The sequence below is a fragment of the Pleurodeles waltl genome, chromosome 2_2, assembly GCF_031143425.1.
Source record: "Pleurodeles waltl isolate 20211129_DDA chromosome 2_2, aPleWal1.hap1.20221129, whole genome shotgun sequence".
In the NCBI taxonomy this organism is placed as follows: Eukaryota; Metazoa; Chordata; class Amphibia; order Caudata; family Salamandridae; genus Pleurodeles; species Pleurodeles waltl.
The window spans coordinates 731,457,658-731,477,701 of record NC_090439.1 but is presented as its reverse complement, the minus strand read 5'-3'; the positions used below and the strand labels follow the sequence as shown (position 1 = coordinate 731,477,701).

General features: G+C 47.6%; 2 protein-coding genes across 2 annotated transcripts in view; both read left to right on the top strand.

Moving 5' to 3' along the window:
• The first annotated feature begins 656 nt into the window (after positions 1-656).
• LACTB2 (lactamase beta 2) overlaps positions 657-20,044 on the top strand; it is a 160,177-nt gene continuing 140,789 nt past the window's right edge. The window contains exon 1 of the mRNA XM_069220326.1: positions 657-902. Coding sequence (XP_069076427.1) covers positions 781-902 — 122 coding nt within the window. The 5' untranslated portion in view covers positions 657-780. The remainder of the gene's footprint in view (positions 903-20,044) is intronic.
• On the top strand, positions 1,344-3,817 carry LOC138282581 (protein regulator of cytokinesis 1-like). Its single transcript, XM_069220325.1, has one exon. The coding sequence runs from the start codon at positions 1,414-1,416 to the stop codon at positions 2,890-2,892; it is 1,479 nt and encodes a 492-aa protein (XP_069076426.1). The 5' UTR covers positions 1,344-1,413; the 3' UTR covers positions 2,893-3,817.

Here is a 20,044-nt window from a genome sequence, read left to right as displayed (position 1 = left end):
GCCTACGATCACACGGTGTGGTCAAGCTGCATTCCTCTTTCCTATAAATGCTCTCACTTTGAAGTCAGCCAAAAGCAAAGTAAACACTGAGCTGATGGAAGACACTGCTTGACATTTGACCGTTGTCTTTGAATGCACAGCAAACGTGAGCAGATAAGAACCAGATCTACAGGCCTGTTTAAAGAAAGGGAGCATAAGGTTTTGGCATCTGGAAGAAAGAATTGAAACTGGGCGCCTGAGCCAGCAAATGGAAAGCAAGAACATGTGAGTTAGAAACCACAAATCCAATAGCCAGCAATGGACAGAATACATTTGTAGAACAACTTTCTGAAACTCCCCAAGATGTATTTAACATACCAGACCAGCTGCACTGTCTGGTAGGCTGCGTCCTAAAAACACAATCAAAATTAATAGTGCAATAAAGCCAACCAATGGTAAGCAATATCCATCCTTTAAGCCCACTGTAAATTGTATTTATATAGCATGGTGAGATTTTCATATGTTCGTTTTAGGCCCTTGCAACTAGAAAGCTTGCGATTTGTGTTAGTCTAGACCTTAAAACGTGGGGCAAGCATCTCCTCCGTGATCGCCATGGAATTCAGAGTTGCCTGAACTTAATATGGCCACCAAATAAGTTGCCACTTCGACGTTGCGCATGCTTAGTTTCTGCAACAGTCGTTAATGTTCACACTGATCAGAATCACCTTGCCCCCTTCCATTTAACCGAACCATTTTAACAAACTCATCATAACTCAGTTAGGCTTTTAAAGAAGGAGTAAAATGAGCACAGTACTCCCGCGCCTGGAGCAGCTCTCTTCACGAGTGATACGCGTGTTGGGATGTAACCCGGGACCTATGACCCTGCAAGGCACAAACACCTACCTGGTGGGTACCGGAGCAAGGTAAGTTTCTCGGCAAGGGGCAGAACCGGTATGTAAACTTATACTAAAACCTAATCTTTGAACGTGACAACGAGCTTGGTTAAAACGCGCGTGAGTTCTTAAAACGGGCAAACATTATGTAGCCCTTCCTTTTACACAACGCAAACCCTGCAATCATTAAATCCGAAAGCGGTGTGGCTATGTTGAGATGAGAGAGAAGAAGGCTGCTTGCACTATTTACATTGTGACTCTTCAAGACGTCGATCCTCTCTCTATGTTGATTTTTTTTTAAATGTCTTAGATTTGGAGTACACCCTTTCCATGTCGCTTCGTTTTTTTTCTTCTTTACACGGGACGGGATTCGTCTACAGAAAGGTAGCGTGCGATTTGCTAGTTTTGCAGCGGACATTTTCATTGGCCAATGATCGTCCTATCAGGGCTTGGAACAGGGTTTGTTGTTTGATTTGAAATTTTCGCTAGCTGCATTTTGAGTAAAGGCGCTTGGCGGTGGGTGGAAGTGAACCTAGCAGACATGGGTGGCCGTCGAAGCGAGGTGCTCTCCTCGCAGGTGGTGAATAGTGTGCAGCGCGCCTTGGCACGGCTGTCGGAGATCTGGGATGCGCTGGGCATTGCGGATGAGCGCCGGGTGGAACGCGTGGAGGTCGTCCGCCGGCACACTGAAGAGTTGCTGTTGAATATGATCAGTGAAGAAGAGTTTACGAAGGCGTCCGTCGAGCAAGGGATTGTCAGCCAGCGGGCCGAGGTGCTTGTTTTGTGCCGCGAGTTGGGAACCGAGGAAAATGAGCCAGAGCTGCAGCCCGGCATAATGCTACTACAGCAGGACAAGGGGCTGCGTCTGCGCTTACAAGAGCTGCGAGCGGTGAAGGAGGAGCGGCTGCTGACTCTGCGTTCCCTGCAGGGTCGCGACCAAGCGCTCTGCGCCCAGCTCTGCGCCACCCCATATTACGTGCCCTCGGGCGCAGTGCCCAGCGAGGAGCAGCTGCGGGAACTGGAGGAGCAGGTGCTGGCCCGAGAGCAAGAGCGGGACCGGCGCGCAAAAGCCTGCGCGCACACCTGCGCTCAGATCAAAGAGCTGCTACGGGTGACTGGCGAAGGGGAGTCGGAGCAGGGACCCGAGGAGGATGGCGAGGAGGAGGACTTGTCCCCGGGCCACCTCCAGGCGCTGCAGGACCAGCTGCAGCAGGTTCGGGGCCGGCGGGAGGTGCTGCTCGGCGCCCTGGAAGGGCTCCAGGAGCAGGTTAATGAACTGTGGCAGCGACTGGGAACCGAGGAACCCGAGGAGCAGTGCTTCCGAAAGCAAGTGGCCGATGCGAAGGGCCTGGCGGGGCAGCTGCTGGTCTGGGAGAAGGAGTTGGACCGTCTGAAGGAAAAGAAGCGAGCGCAGCTGAAGGAGGTGACGCTGAAGGCGCGGCAGGAGCTGGAGCTCTACTGGGACAAGTGCCACTACACTGCCGAGCAGCGCGCCGCCTTCAGCCCCTTCCACTCCTCCGACTTCACCGAGGAGCTGCTGAGCCAGCACGACCAGGAGGTGGTGCGGGTGAAGATGGACTACGAGCGCTGCCGCGCGCTGCTGGAGGCAGCCGGGCGCTGGGACAGCCTCTGGGCCCGTTTCATGGAGCTGGAGACCAACGCCAACAACCCGAACCGCTTCAACAATCGTGGGGGTGCCCTCCTGAAGGAGGGGCAGGAGCGGGCGCGGGTTCTGAAGCTGCTGTCCAAGCTGGAGGAGGAGATGCGGCGGGAAGCGGAGACCTGGGAGGTCCAGCAGGGCAGCAGCTTCCTCCTCAAGGGCAGGCGGCTGCAGGACTACGTGGGCGAGCACTGGGAGGAGCACAAGCGGCAGAGGGAGCGAGAGAAGGCGAACCGGGGCAAGGGCGAGACTCCGCTCAAGAGGCCTGCCCCTTCCAGCGCCCCTGCCCCCTCCAACAAGACCAGAAAGGTTATATCTGCACCCACCAAGCACGTCTACCCGTTGGGCTGTCACAACTGATGGTTCTCTGTGTCATGGGATATTGATGTTTTGCAAAGCACTCACTTTTACTCCGTCATTTGTTATAGTCCTCATTGGCGTTTTCACATCCGCGGTGTTAATTCGGATATATATTTTTGCTACTTTAATTATACAGCTAGCACTAGGTTGGGGTCACAACCCACTGGCTTTCCCACTAAGAATTTATAACAAACCCCCAGCATTTTTGTTGCACGTCTCTGTCGTAACCAGTCTTTTTCTTGCGCGGAGGACGCGTTGAATTGGTTACCCCCACAGACAGTTCTCACCTTTTTTTCTACTGGAAAATTGCCTTCCATTGATCTTCTTTATTGGTGCGTGGACGCCTATGAATTGAAAACAATCAGTGGGTTTGGAACTTACAATTGTGAACCTCCCGGTTATGTCCATAGAGGAGAGCACTGGAAGGTTATCTAGTGGGATTTCACCCCACCAACCCAACTGATGAAGTTCAATTAACAATTTCGATTTCAATTTAAATGATTGCTTGCGTGCGTCATCATGGCAGTGATTGAAATCAGTTTACAGACGGCGTTATATAACTTATTCACACATGTAGTTTTTTTTTTTAATTCTTCTTTTCCTTTTCGCTTTCAGGCCTGGTTTTTGCCGTCTTCGTTTTAACTATATTAAGCTCGAGCATCTGCAGTGTTCCGCATGTGTACATCAATACACAAAGCTGTAGACTTGAAGGCAATAGGTTCTACGGCAATGTTCGTAGTTAATCTTGCACACAGATTAATGCGATTTCTTTAATAAATATTTCATAATCTAGAGGCTTGTTACATATGGTATTGTTGACTTTCTTAAAGGTCTTAGTGCTGACTGTTCCACGCAATTGTAAACGTGACTTTACTACTTAGAAAATACCAATGCATTTGCATTAAAAACGAAAATTTATCTTAAACGCTTTGAGTGGGTTTGTATAGGGTATGTCTACTATCTCTCCCCTAGGACAACACCCCCAACAATCACTTTCGGAATGTGGGTGGCGTAACGGTAGTAACATGCATGGCTGGGGGCAGACTAATATGTTGTTCGGATGTGGAGTTATATTTGAGATAGCCAGTTGGCTCACAGTACAGGTTTCTAGGGAGTATGTGTGAATAGATGCATATGGCAAAGGACATTGTCATTTGTTTTGCTTATCTGGGACGTGGTTACCTTCAGTGGTTGTATTTCACGGTGGCGCCTCCACCCTCATTATGCCTTTTTGATAACTCTATGTGGGTGCGGCATGTCTGTTTTTCAAGAATGTGTCATACTGAGGTCGTAACTGTCTCTACCACCTCTATACATGTATGTTATTTAATTGGCGTAAAGGGTAGAAACTGTTAACTGGGCAGCAGCCTTTGCTAGGACTAACGACACCTTTTTGATAGAAAGTTTGGGGGGGAGCTTTAACTTCATCCGTTCGCGGCTACTAACGCTACAGACATTTTGTTCCAGAACAGTCTCAGTCTCTCCATGTAAAATGAGTAGCATCTTGGTGTTGTCAGCACGTACGTTTACTCTCATTTAGAAGGGAGCTAACGGACAAAGGAGAGAACTGGAAATGAATGGGCGATAATGCCAATTGTTTTGGTACTTAACCATATACTGATTTAGATTCAAAAGTGAAAGATGCACTAAGGAAGAACTCAAGCCACATTGGTGCATCGCCATAAATGGCAAAATCTGAAAGGTGTTGAATATATAGCCAATGGTCGACAGTGTTGCATTTTCTTTATATATTTAGCGGGAAAAGCATACGATCATCACCAGTGTGATCTCACAGGGCACTAGGAAATCTGTATGGCAGTGGTGTGCCCAAACATGGGGTGGACCGGGGATTATGTAAACCTAAAAGTCTGGCACTGTGTGCCCAGAGACAAGATTCAAACAGCATTTCAAAATAGAGTCACTATTGAAAGACTGCCTCTTTGAAACCATGACTGTTTATTACAAAATTCAAAGGTACACTAGTTTAGTTTAGTTTTAAGGATTTATAAAGCGCGTAGTTACCCTAAGGCATCCCAGCGCTAACGTAACATGACTAATGCCAGCAACAGGAGAATTCAGAAAAATTACCTACAGATAAGAATAGTCTTAAGTTTTTTTTTCCTAAAAAGCTGCTCTGAGGGTTCATGACGAAGCTCAGAGGGAAGATCGTTCCAAAGGCGTGCGGCCTTGGTGGAAGAGGAATTGGCTCCCCAAGCTCTCTTGGACCGCCAGATGATGACATGTCTGGAAGAGGAAGACCTCAAACTTCGAGAGGGGGCATAGAGATAGAGCCGCTTTCTAAAGAACATCGGACCCTTATCCTGAAGGGCTCTGTGGACAATGCACAGGGCTTTAAAGTGGGTACGCTGCTTAATGGGGAGCCAGTGAAGTGTTGAGAGAGCAGGCTTTGCGGATAGATGTCTGGGGAGATTAATGAGAAGCCTGGCCGCTGCATTCTGAACTGTCTGCAGCTTCTTTATCACCTAGGCCGGGGAGCTGAGAAACAGCGAGTTCCCATAGTCCAAGCGGGAAAGGATCAGAGTTTGAACGAGGATTCTTCTGGCTGTAGAGGGAAGAAGATTAAACATCTTCCTAAGGACTCTTAAAATGCCAAAACATGTAGAGGAGACTTTTTATGCTTGATAATCCATAGTCAGGCGGGAATCCAACCAAAAACTAAGGCTTTTTACCTGAGCCTTGGGAGGAGGGAGATTGTTGAAAGCCTCAGAGTGCAATGAGAGGGGAGAGGCTGGGGAACCATTGCCTAATACAATGACTTCTGACTTTCCATCATTGAATTTAAGCTTAGACTGGATCATCCATTCTCCAATATCTTCCATACAACACAAAAGGTTGGCCGCAGACGAGTCCCCAGAACTAGATAGTGATACCACAAGCTGAACTTGAAAAGATCTTCCTTTGACAAAAGCAGACAGCCAGGAAAGTGCTGAACCTCCTATCCCTAGTTCAGAGAGCCTGCAGCAGAGAAGGTTGTGGTCCACTGTATCAAAAGCTCCGCTAAGATCAAGTAAAATAACGGCTACATAAGCCCCTTGATCCAAAAGTTGCCGGGCTGACTCCGTCACTGTGAGGAGGGCTGACTCCGTGCTATGGTAGGCTCTGAAGCCCATTTGAGTAGGGTGGAGAAGTTCATGGCTTTCTAGATAGCTGGTTAATTGGTAGTTAACATGTTTCTCCAGGATTTTTGTTGAGATGGGAAGGAGAGCAATGGGTCTATAACTCTCCAGCAGAGAAGGGTCCAATTTAGGCTTTTTTAACAGAGGCTTAATGATGACATGCTTAAAAGATGAAGGGAGAGAGCCTGAGCATAAGGAATGATTCAGTATTTTTGTAAGAGGAGGGACAACAATATCTGAAACCTGCAAGAGGATGGCAGGAGGGGCGGGGTCAAGGGGGGAGCCCGATTTAATTTGAAGAAGGAGGTTGGTAGTTGCAGCATCCGTGAAAGGTGCAAAGGCAGTTAATATGCTTCCGGAGGGGGCGGGATCCATCGTTTGATACTCTGAGGCCTCCAAGGAAGGAGAAGAAGAGAACCCGGAATATATCTTGATGACTTTATCATGGAAGTAAGATGCCAGGCGATTACTGTATTCAGTGGAGGGCTCTGTGGGAGGGGCAGGCATAGGGGTTATGGTTAATTCTTTAAAGATCTGAAAAATTTCCTTCTGTGAGCAAGAGGAGTTTTCTATTTTTGTACCATAGTAAGAGGACTGGCCGGCTTTAATATTTTGGTGGTAAAGTCTGATAGATTGCCTATATACTTCTCTATCGGTGGGTGTAAGGAAATGCCTCCTTGGCATGGTTGCCCCCTGACTTTTTGCCTTTGCTGATGCTAGGTTTACAATTGAAAGTGTGCTGAGGCCTGCTAACCAGGCCCCAGCACCAGTGTTCTTTCCCTAACCTGTACTTTTGTATCCACAATTGGCAGACCCTGGCATCCAGATAAGTCCCTTGTAACTGGTACTTCTAGTACCAAGGGCCCTGATGCCAAGGAAGGTCTCTAAGGGCTGCAGCATGTCTTATGCCACCCTGGAGACCTCTCACTCAGCACAGACACACTGCTTGCCAGCTTGTGTGTGCTCGTGAGAACAAAACGAGTAAGTCGACATGGCACTCCCCTCAGGGTGCCATGCCAGCCTCTCACTGCCTATGCAGTATAGGTAAGACACCCCTCTAGCAGGCCTTACAGCCCTAAGGCAGGGTGCACTATACCATAGGTGAGGGTACCAGTGCATGAGCATGGTACCCCTACAGTGTCTAAACAAAACCTTAGACATTGTAAGTGCAGGGTAGCCATAAGAGTATATGGTCTGGGAGTCTGTCAAACACGAACTCCACAGCACCATAATGGCTACACTGAAAACTGGGAAGTTTGGTATCAAACTTCTCAGCACAATAAATGCACACTGATGCCAGTGTACATTTTATTGTAAAATACACCACAGAGGGCACCTTAGAGGTGCCCCCTGAAACTTAACCGACTATCTGTGTAGGCTGACTAGTTTTAGCAGCCTGCCACAAACCGAGACATGTTGCTGGCCCCATGGGGAGAGTGCCTTTGTCACTCTGAGGCCAGTAACAAAGCCTGCACTGGGTGGAGATGCTAACACCTCCCCCAGGCAGGAATTGTCACACCTGGCGGTGAGCCTCAAAGGCTCACCTCCTTTGTGCCAACCCAGCAGGACACTCCAGCTAGTGGAGTTGCCCGCCCCCTCCGGCCAGGCCCCACTTTTGGCGGCAAGGCCGGAGAAAATAATGAGAATAACAAGGAGGAGTCACTGGCCAGTCAGGACAGCCCCTAAGGTGTCCTGAGCTGAGGTGACTCTAACTTTTAGAAATCCTCCATCTTGCAGATGGAGGATCCCCCCAATAGGGTTAGGATTGTGACCCCCTCCCCTTGGGAGGAGGCACAAAGAGGGTGTACCCACCCTCAGGGCTAGTAGCCATTGGCTACTAACCCCCCAGACCTAAACACGCCCTTAAATTTAGTATTTAAGGGCTACCCTGAACCCTAGAAAATTAGATTCCTGCAACTACAAGAAGAAGGACTGCCTAGCTGAAAACCCCTGCAGAGGAAGACCAGAAGACGACAACTGCCTTGGCTCCAGAAACTCACCGGCCTGTCTCCTGCCTTCCAAAGATCCTGCTCCAGCGACGCCTTCCAAAGGGACCAGCGACCTCGACATCCTCTGAGGACTGCCCCTGCTTCGAAAAGACAAGAAACTCCCGAGGACAGCGGACCTGCTCCAAGAAAAGCTGCAACTTTGTTTCCAGCAGCTTTAAAGAACCCTGCAAGCTCCCCGCAAGAAGCGTGAGACTTGCAACACTGCACCCGGCGACCCCGACTCGGCTGGTGGAGATCCGACGCCTCAGGAGGGACCCCAGGACTACTCTGATACTGTGAGTACCAAAACCTGTCCCCCCTGAGCCCCCACAGCGCCGCCTGCAGAGGGAATCCCGAGGCTTCCCCTGACCGCGACTCTTTGAACCTAAAGTCCCGACGCCTGGGAGAGACCCTGCACCCGCAGCCCCCAGGACCTGAAGGACCGGACTTTCACTGGAGAAGTGACCCCCAGGAGTCCCTCTCCCTTGCCCAAGTGGAGGTTTCCCCGAGGAATCCCCCCCTTGCCTGCCTGCAGCGCTGAAGAGATCCCGAGATCTCTCATAGACTAACATTGCGAACCCGACGCCTGTTCCTACACTGCACCCGGCCGCCCCCGCGCTGCTGAGGGTGAAATTTCTGTGTGGACTTGTGTCCCCCCCGGTGCCCTACAAAATCCCCCCTGGTCTGCCCTCCGAAGACGCGGGTACTTACCTGCAAGCAGACCGGAACCGGGGCACCCCCTTCTCTCCATTCTAGCCTATGTGTTTTGGGCACCACTTTGAACTCTGCACCTGACCGGCCCTGAGCTGCTGGTGTGGTGACTTTGGGGTTGCTCTGAACCCCCAACGGTGGGCTACCTTGGACCAAGAACTGAACCCTGTAAGTGTCTTACTTACCTGGTAAAACTAACAAAAACTTACCTCCCCCAGGAACTGTGAAAATTGCACTAAGTGTCCACTTTTAAAACAGCTATTTGTCAATAACTTGTAAAGTATACATGCAATTTTTATGCTTTAAAGTTCCTAAAGTACTTACCTGCAATACCTTACGAATGAGACATTACATGTAGAATTTGAACCTGTGGTTCTTAAAATAAACTAAGAAAAGATATTTTTCTATATAAAAACCTATTGGCTGGATTTGTCCCTGAGTGTGTGTACCTCATTTATTGTCTATGTGTATGTACAACAAATGCTTAACACTACTCCTTGGATAAGCCTACTGCTCGACCACACTACCACAAAATAGAGCATTAGTATTATCTATTTTTACCACTATTTTACCTCTAAGGGGAACCCTTGGACTCTGTGCATGCTATTCCTTACTTTGAAATAGCACATACAGAGCCAACTTCCTACATTGGTGGATCAGCGGTGGGGTACAAGACTTTGCATTTGCTGGACTACTCAGCCAATACCTGATCACACAACAAATTCCAAAATTGTCATTAGAAATTGATTTTTGCAATTTGAAAAGTTTTCTAAATTCTTAAAAGACCTGCTAGGGCCTTGTGTTAGATCCTGTTTAGCATTTCTTTTAGAGTTTAAAAGTTTGTAAAAGTTTGAATTAGATTCTAGAACCAGTTGTAGATTCTTAAAAAGTATTCCAACTTTTAGAAGCAAAATGTCTAGCACAGATGTGACTGTGGTGGAACTCGACACCACACCTTACCTCCATCTTAAGATGAGGGAGCTAAGGTCACTCTGTAAAATAAAGAAAATAACAATGGGCCCCAAACCTACCAAAATACAGCTCCAGGAGCTTTTGGCAGAGTTTGAAAAGGCCAACCCCTCTGAGGGTGGCAACTCAGAGGAAGAGGATAGTGACTTGGAGGACAATTCCCCCCTACCAGTCCTATCTAGGGAGAACAGGGTCCCTCAAACCCTGACTCCAAAAATAATAGTCAGAGATGCTGGTTCCCTCACAGGAGAGACCAACACCTCTGAAATCACTGAGGATAGCCCCAGTGAAGAGGACATCCAGTTAGCCAGGATGGCCAAAAGATTGGCTTTGGAAAGACAGATCCTAGCCATAGAGAGGGAAAGACAAGAGATGGGCCTAGGACCCATCAATGGTGGCAGCAACATAAATAGGGTCAGAGATTCTCCTGACATGTTGAAAATCCCTAAAGGGATTGTAACTAAATATGAAGATGGTGATGACATCACCAAATGGTTCACAGCTTTTGAGAGGGCTTGTGTAACCAGAAAAGTGAACAGATCTCACTGGGGTGCTCTCCTTTGGGAAATGTTCACAGGAAAGTGTAGGGATAGACTCCTCACACTCTCTGGACAAGATGCAGAATCTTATGACCTCATGAAGGGTACCCTGATTGAGGGCTTTGGATTCTCCACTGAGGAGTATAGGATTAGATTCAGGGGGGCTCAAAAATCCTCGAGCCAGACCTGGGTTGACTTTGTAGACTACTCAGTGAAAACACTAGATGGATGGATTCAAGGCAGTGGTGTAAGTAATTACGATGGGCTGTACAATTTATTTGTGAAAGAACACCTGTTAAGTAATTGTTTCAATGATAAACTGCATCAGCATCTGGTAGACCTAGGACCAATTTCTCCCCAAGAATTGGGAAAGAAGGCGGACCATTGGGTCAAGACAAGGGTGTCCAAGACTTCAACAGGGGGTGACCAAAAGAAAGGGGTCACAAAGACTCCCCAGGGGAAGGGTGATGAGACAACCAAAACTAAAAATAGTCAAGAGTCTTCTACAGGCCCCCAAAAACCTGCACAGGAGGGTGGGCCCAGAGCCTCTTCACAAAACAATGGGTACAAGGGTAAAAACTTTGATCCCAAAAAGGCCTGGTGTCATAGCTGTAAACAGCATGGACACCAAACTGGAGACAAGGCCTGTCCCAAGAAAGGTTCCACTCCAAACTCCCATCCAGGTAACACTGGTATGGCTAGTCTCCAAGTGGGATCAACAGTGTGCCCAGAGCAAATCAGGGTCCACACTGAAGCTACTCTAGTTTCTGAGGGTGGGGTGGATTTAGCCACACTAGCTGTCTGGCCGCCTAACATGCAAAAATACAGACAGCAACTCTTAATTAATGGGACTAGAATAGAGGGCCTGAGGGATACAGGTGCCAGTGTCACCATGGTGACAGAGAAACTGGTTTCCCCTGGCCAATACCTGACTGGAAAAACTTACACAGTCACCAACGCTGACAATCAGAGAAAAGTACATCCCATGGCAATGGTTACTTTAGAATGGGGAGGGGTCAATGGCCTGAAACAGGTGGTGGTCTCCTCAAATATCCCAGTGGACTGTCTGCTTGGAAATGACCTGGAGTCCTCAGCATGGGCTGAGGTAGAGCTAAAAACCCATGCAGCAATGCTGGGTATCCCTGAACTGGTGTGTGTGAAAACAAGAGCACAATGCAAGGCACAGGGTGAACAAGTAGAGCTGGAGTCTGGAAGAATGGCCCAGCCTACCAAGAGAACAGGAAAGTCAGTTGGGAAACCAACTGCAGCACAGCAAAAGAAAGGGAACCTCTCTCCTCAGGAAGAAGTTCTGCCCTCTGAGGGAACTGAGCCTTTGGAGCTTGAACCTTATCAGGTTGAGCTCTTAGGCCCAGGGGGACCCTCAAGGGAGGAGCTGTGTAAGGGACAAGAAACCTGTCCCTCTCTTGAAGGCCTTAGGCAGCAAGCTGCTGAAGAGTCCAAAGGCAAGAAAAATGGAACGCATAGGGTCTATTGGGAAGATGGACTCCTGTACACTGAGGCCAGAGACCCCAAACCTGGTGCCACTAGGAGAGTGGTAGTGCCTCAGTTGTTCAGAGAGTTCATCCTAACATTGGCCCATGACATTCCCCTTGCTGGACATTTGGGACAAACCAAGACGTGGGAGAGGTTAGTCAACCACTTCTACTGGCCCAATATGTCCAACATGGTTAAGGAGTTTTGCCTCTCCTGCCCCACCTGTCAAGCCAGTGGTAAGACAGGTGGGCATCCAAAGGCCCCCCTCATTCCACTTCCAGTGGTGGGGGTTCCCTTTGAAAGAGTGGGTGTGGACATAGTTGGTCCACTAGAACCTCCCACAGCCTCAGGAAATATGTATATCCTGGTAGTAGTGGATCATGCTACCAGGTATCCTGAAGCTATTCCCCTTAGGTCGACTACTGCCCCTGCAGTAGCCAAGGCCCTCATTGGTATCTTTACCAGAGTGGGTTTCCCTAAGGAGGTGGTGTCTGACAGAGGTACCAACTTCATGTCAGCATACCTAAAGCACATGTGGAATGAGTGTGGAGTGACTTATAAATTCACTACACCATACCATCCACAAACTAATGGCTTGGTTGAGAGATTCAACAAGACATTAAAAGGCATGATCATGGGGCTCCCAGAAAAGCTCAAAAGGAGATGGGATGTCCTCTTGCCATGTCTGCTTTTCGCTTACAGAGAGGTGCCACAGAAGGGAGTAGGATTCTCACCCTTTGAACTTTTGTTTGGTCATCCTGTAAGGGGACCACTTGCCCTTGTTAAAGAAGGCTGGGAGAGACCTCTCCATGAGCCTAAACAGGACATAGTGGACTATGTACTTGGCCTTCGCTCTAGAATGGCAGAGTACATGGAAAAGGCAACCAAAAACCTTGAGGCCAGCCAACAGCTCCAGAAGTTTTGGTATGACCAAAAGGCTGCACTAGTTGAGTTCCAACCAGGGCAGAAAGTCTGGGTTCTGGAGCCTGTGGCTCCCAGGGCACTCCAGGACAAATGGAGTGGCCCTTACCCAGTACTAGAAAGGAAGAGTCGGGTCACCTACCTGGTGGACCTGGGCACAAGCAGGAGCCCCAAGAGGGTGATCCATGTGAACCGCCTTAAGCTCTTCCATGACAGGGCTGATGTGAATCTGTTGATGGTAACAGATGAGGATCAGGAGGCAGAGAGTGAACCTCTCCCTGACCTTCTGTCATCAGACCCAAAAGATGGCACAGTAGATGGAGTGATCTACTCAGACACCCTCTCTGGCCAACAGCAAGCTGATTGTAGGAGAGTCCTACAACAGTTTCCTGAACTCTTCTCCTTGACCCCTGGTCAGACACACCTGTGTACCCATGATGTGGACACAGGAGACAGCATGCCTGTCAAGAACAAAATCTTTAGACAATCTGACCATGTCAAAGAAAGCATCAAGGTGGAAGTCCACAAGATGCTGGAATTGGGAGTAATTGAGCGCTCTGACAGCCCCTGGGCTAGCCCAGTGGTCTTAGTCCCCAAACCTCACACCAAAGATGGAAAGAAAGAGATGAGGTTTTGTGTGGACTACAGAGGGCTCAATTCTGTCACCAAGACAGATGCTCATCCAATTCCAAGAGCTGATGAGCTCATAGACAAATTAGGTGCTGCCAAATTTCTAAGTACCTTTGACTTGACAGCAGGGTACTGGCAAATAAAAATGGCACCTGGAGCAAAAGAAAAGACAGCATTCTCCACACCTGATGGGCATTATCAGTTTACTGTTATGCCCTTTGGTTTAAAGAATGCCCCTGCCACCTTCCAAAGGTTGGTGAATCAAGTCCTTGCTGGCTTGGAGTCCTTTAGCACAGCTTATCTTGATGATATTGCTGTCTTTAGCTCCACCTGGCAGGATCACCTGGTCCACCTGAGGAAGGTTTTGAAGGCTCTGCAATCTGCAGGCCTCTCTATCAAGGCATCCAAATGCCAGATAGGGCAGGGAACTGTGGTTTACTTGGGACACCTTGTAGGTGGAGGCCAAGTTCAGCCACTCCAACCCAAGATCCAGACTATTCTGGACTGGGTAGCTCCAAAAACCCAGACTCAAGTCAGGGCATTCCTTGGCTTGACTGGGTATTACAGGAGGTTTGTGAAGGGATATGGATCCATTGTGACAGCCCTCACTGAATTCACCTCCAAGAAAATGCCCAAGAAAGTAAACTGGACTGTGGAATGCCAACAGGCCTTTGACACCCTGAAACAGGCAATGTGCTCAGCACCAGTTCTCAAAGCTCCAGATTATTCTAAGCAGTTCATTGTGCAGACTGATGCCTCTGAACATGGGATAGGGGCAGTTTTGTCCCAAACAAATGATGATGGCCTTGACCAGCCTGTTGCTTTCATTAGCAGGAGGTTACTCCCCAGGGAGCAGCGTTGGAGTGCCATTGAGAGGGAGGCCTTTGCTGTGGTTTGGTCCCTGAAGAAGCTGAGACCATACCTCTTTGGGACTCACTTCCTAGTTCAAACTGACCACAGACCTCTCAAATGGCTGATGCAAATGAAAGGTGAAAATCCTAAACTGTTGAGGTGGTCCATCTCCCTACAGGGAATGGACTTTATAGTGGAACACAGACCTGGGACTGCCCATGCCAATGCAGATGGCCTTTCCAGGTTCTTCCACTTAGAAAATGAAGACTCTCTTGGGAAAGGTTAGTCTCATCCTCTTTCGTTTGGGGGGGGGGTTGTGTAAGGAAATGCCTCCTTGGCATGGTTGCCCCCTGACTTTTTGCCTTTGCTGATGCTAGGTTTACAATTGAAAGTGTGCTGAGGCCTGCTAACCAGGCCCCAGCACCAGTGTTCTTTCCCTAACCTGTACTTTTGTATCCACAATTGGCAGACCCTGGCATCCAGATAAGTCCCTTGTAACTGGTACTTCTAGTACCAAGGGCCCTGATGCCAAGGAAGGTCTCTAAGGGCTGCAGCATGTCTTATGCCACCCTGGAGACCTCTCACTCAGCACAGACACACTGCTTGCCAGCTTGTGTGTGCTCGTGAGAACAAAACGAGTAAGTCGACATGGCACTCCCCTCAGGGTGCCATGCCAGCCTCTCACTGCCTATGCAGTATAGGTAAGACACCCCTCTAGCAGGCCTTACAGCCCTAAGGCAGGGTGCACTATACCATAGGTGAGGGTACCAGTGCATGAGCATGGTACCCCTACAGTGTCTAAACAAAACCTTAGACATTGTAAGTGCAGGGTAGCCATAAGAGTATATGGTCTGGGAGTCTGTCAAACACGAACTCCACAGCACCATAATGGCTACACTGAAAACTGGGAAGTTTGGTATCAAACTTCTCAGCACAATAAATGCACACTGATGCCAGTGTACATTTTATTGTAAAATACACCACAGAGGGCACCTTAGAGGTGCCCCCTGAAACTTAACCGACTATCTGTGTAGGCTGACTAGTTTTAGCAGCCTGCCACAAACCGAGACATGTTGCTGGCCCCATGGGGAGAGTGCCTTTGTCACTCTGAGGCCAGTAACAAAGCCTGCACTGGGTGGAGATGCTAACACCTCCCCCAGGCAGGAATTGTCACACCTGGCGGTGAGCCTCAAAGGCTCACCTCCTTTGTGCCAACCCAGCAGGACACTCCAGCTAGTGGAGTTGCCCGCCCCCTCCGGCCAGGCCCCACTTTTGGCGGCAAGGCCGGAGAAAATAATGAGAATAACAAGGAGGAGTCACTGGCCAGTCAGGACAGCCCCTAAGGTGTCCTGAGCTGAGGTGACTCTAACTTTTAGAAATCCTCCATCTTGCAGATGGAGGATCCCCCCAATAGGGTTAGGATTGTGACCCCCTCCCCTTGGGAGGAGGCACAAAGAGGGTGTACCCACCCTCAGGGCTAGTAGCCATTGGCTACTAACCCCCCAGACCTAAACACGCCCTTAAATTTAGTATTTAAGGGCTACCCTGAACCCTAGAAAATTAGATTCCTGCAACTACAAGAAGAAGGACTGCCTAGCTGAAAACCCCTGCAGAGGAAGACCAGAAGACGACAACTGCCTTGGCTCCAGAAACTCACCGGCCTGTCTCCTGCCTTCCAAAGATCCTGCTCCAGCGACGCCTTCCAAAGGGACCAGCGACCTCGACATCCTCTGAGGACTGCCCCTGCTTCGAAAAGACAAGAAACTCCCGAGGACAGCGGACCTGCTCCAAGAAAAGCTGCAACTTTGTTTCCAGCAGCTTTAAAGAACCCTGCAAGCTCCCCGCAAGAAGCGTGAGACTTGCAACACTGCACCCGGCGACCCCGACTCGGCTGGTGGAGATCCGACGCCTCAGGAGGGACCCCAGGACTACTCTGATACTGTGAGTACCAAAACCTGTCCCCCCTGAGCCCCCACAGCGCCGCCTGCAGAGGGAATCCCGAGGCTTCCCCTGACCGCGACTCTTTGAACCTAAAGTCCCGACGCCTGGGAGAGACCCTGCACCCGCAGCCCCCAGGACCTGAAGGACCGGACTTTCACTGGAGAAGTGACCCCCAGGAGTCCCTCTCCCTTGCCCAAGTGGAGGTTTCCCCGAGGAATCCCCCCCTTGCCTGCCTGCAGCGCTGAAGAGATCCCGAGATCTCTCATAGACTAACATTGCGAACCCGACGCCTGTTCCTACACTGCACCCGGCCGCCCCCGCGCTGCTGAGGGTGAAATTTCTGTGTGGACTTGTGTCCCCCCCCGGTGCCCTACAAAATCCCCCCTGGTCTGCCCTCCGAAGACGCGGGTACTTACCTGCAAGCAGACCGGAACCGGGGCACCCCCTTCTCTCCATTCTAGCCTATGTGTTTTGGGCACCACTTTGAACTCTGCACCTGACCGGCCCTGAGCTGCTGGTGTGGTGACTTTGGGGTTGCTCTGAACCCCCAACGGTGGGCTACCTTGGACCAAGAACTGAACCCTGTAAGTGTCTTACTTACCTGGTAAAACTAACAAAAACTTACCTCCCCCAGGAACTGTGAAAATTGCACTAAGTGTCCACTTTTAAAACAGCTATTTGTCAATAACTTGTAAAGTATACATGCAATTTTTATGCTTTAAAGTTCCTAAAGTACTTACCTGCAATACCTTACGAATGAGACATTACATGTAGAATTTGAACCTGTGGTTCTTAAAATAAACTAAGAAAAGATATTTTTCTATACAAAAACCTATTGGCTGGATTTGTCTCTGAGTGTGTGTACCTCATTTATTGTCTATGTGTATGTACAACAAATGCTTAACACTACTCCTTGGATAAGCCTACTGCTCGACCACACTACCACAAAATAGAGCATTAGTATTATCTATTTTTACCACTATTTTACCTCTAAGGGGAACCCTTGGACTCTGTGCATGCTATTCCTTACTTTGAAATAGCACATACAGAGCCAACTTCCTACAGTGGGGCTGTAGTTCTTTCTCCAGGATCTTTCTAACTTTTTGCACTTCTTTTTTAATTCTAATAGAAGAGGAGAGGACCAAGGTTTAGCCTTGTGTGAGGGCTTGTTGACTCTTGATTTGATGGGCAGAATACCATCCAAATAGGAGGAAATCCACTCATCAAATAAGTCTGCGGAGGTAGGAGAGCCGTTGACCCCAAGGGAGGCCTGGAGAGCAGCGCGCCACTCCCTAAGAGCCAACTTTGACCAGATACGCCCAGAGGTTAAAGAGGTGGAATGTAAGTCTGGTATGGCTTTATAAGGAAAAGAGAAAGATAGAAGGGAATGGTCTGTCCAAGTTAAAGGCAGGGACGGCATGGTGGTAAGAACAGTGAGATTGCTGAATAAAAGGTCCAAAGTATGGCCTTTGGTATGAGTAGGTCCCATTACATATTGAGTTAAATCAAGTGCAGAAAGGGAAGCAAGTAGAGATCTAGCATGCGGACAGTTTTCATTATCAAGGTGAATATTAAAATCCCCAAGAATAGTAAAATTAGGGGATTTACTACATCAATAATATAATGCAGATACAACAGTAAACCCATTGAATTGTACAAAAGCCCTTAGGCATAACAACTTTCAAATGCAGAATAAATAATGGGCAAAAATCAGAGGTATGCTAAGTCTAAAGCATGCAGCAAAATCAGTAAGATGTTGGACAGCATCCCTAGGATCAAATTCTGCGCCCGCTCCCCCCCCACCCTAGAAATAAATAAAATAACGAAGTTGGCCTTGTATGAACACTGCTCAAGCAAATACTATTGTAAAATGTTACTTAATCCTACCAATACCCTGGAACTAACTAATTACATGAATATCGATTTGCTGTGCTCTGAGTATCGTTCGAAGAACAAACTATACATAAAAACAGGTAACCACTGGGAATGAATGCAGTACAGCGTGCAGGCAGGAAAAACCTTTTGAGAATGTAGAAAAAGGGTTTCTTGCAGGCCCTTCAAGAACGGCATCATACAGAAATAAACATTCCACATCCCTCTGCATATAGTGCCAGTCAAGAAATGTCAACACAGAATGAATAACATGATACAACATCCCATTCAGAACAAGATGACGTCTGCCTAGTTGGCACAGAGCAACTGAAATTTATGTATACTTTCGTTCAAGGGTACCAAAGCCATCTCTCCGCAATCCATCATCCTGAGGTCATCCACTAGACTGCCTCAATACCATAGCCTGCCTGGTTATTGCTTAAAAATAAATAGGGTAGTCCCGTCACCTTTGCCTAGTGAGTAGTAGTTGCTTTTCCATAGTTTAGCCTGGGACGTAATGAAACTGGACTTTAATGAATCACTCATTTTTCTCCAATGTCTGCTGTGTATGGCAGGAGTAAAACTATCCTATGTATAGAAGTGAATTCACAGTTGCTTAACATATTTTCACATTGGGGTGGGTGTGTGTGATTCTACAGCACAATCCCATCTATTTGCGTTTCACAAAAATAATATTGAACAACAAATAATTGTTCTCACTGATAACAACACTTTAATATTGAAAACTAAAGATCATTTGAGTCCCATGGATAATTATTGAAGGGGAATTAAAATGACAGCTCTATAACATAGGTGTTGAAATTCTTTGAAAACGCCATGACTAGGTATTGAAGGACCACTGCAACCACAGCCAACGCCTGTTTCACAACAAAATGGTCGCTTCTTCAGAGCTCTAATGGTAAGCATATGTTTCAAAATAAATGTTTGCAATAAGGTAAAGAATTTTCTATAAACCAATCTCCCTGAGTAGTTATACATTTCATAGATTGCTAACCACACCGCTAGCAATATTCTTACATAAATTACAAGGTGGTGATGTTGATATCTGCTATTGACTTCTGTTATTAGGGAGACCATAGTAGACCCATGAGTCTTATATTCGGGGCTACTGGAATTATGCGGCACGACTGAGTAATATGCAGTATATAGTGCAGCACAATTTGTAATAGTATTACTTCATTATTTCAATCATTTTCCAACTTAGTAACACTGGCTAGGTATTGGATGCACCTTATTAGTACCCCTGTAACATCCAAATATGGCAATAAGCATCTGAACGTTAACAGTATAGCTGTGCTAAAGGGCCTGCAGTTGCTCGACAACACGTCACTGCATTTGTAGTAACTCCTGAACCAAAACTTTTTTCGTTGTTAAAATCTGCAGATTATGTGTTTGATTATGGTTCATGTGGCAAACGGGACAAAGAAGCTGCACAATCACATAATTCCAGTGGCCCTGTCTATGTTGAATCCTGATGTGCATACTGTTCTACTTAATTGCATCCTATTATTCAAGAGATCTACCAGACCATGAGCAATTTATCATAAATAGGTTACAACCTCAATCACAGATACCTATTAATGGACGCTCATATGCTCATCACAGCTCATTCTTAACCTCACCATTTGATGATGTAACTTGAGAATATCATCAATGGATTTTTCAACCTTGCTGTGAGACTAATGAATTGTATCAAAATGCCTCTGACACAGTCCTTACAGGTTTAAACTACAAACAATCTACAACATAAAAGAATCTGTAGATATTTGCAAACATAGACTCAATTGGTCATAATTACATTTTTTAATATGATCGATCTTACCTTCCTAATAAGAATTACTGATAAATTTCTATAGCTTCAGAAGACAAAACCCTGTATAGCCCCACAACCATAAGCTGCTAGTGGGCATAATGGTATACCACAGTTGTAAATCAGCCAACGTGACCAAAAGATACAAATGAAAACATTGTAAATTGATGTTTTTTCCCTACTCGTTTTCAATAATTGTTCATTTAAACAGTTTATAAAACCTTGTTAGATCTTCTCACATGACCCCTTCCTAAAGTGAGAATTTTG

Bases quoted from the DNA above. Each gene is read 5' to 3' on its own strand.
- LOC138282581 (XM_069220325.1), top strand. From the start codon at position 1,414: ATGGGTGGCCGTCGAAGCGAGGTGCTCTCCTCGCAGGTGGTGAATAGT.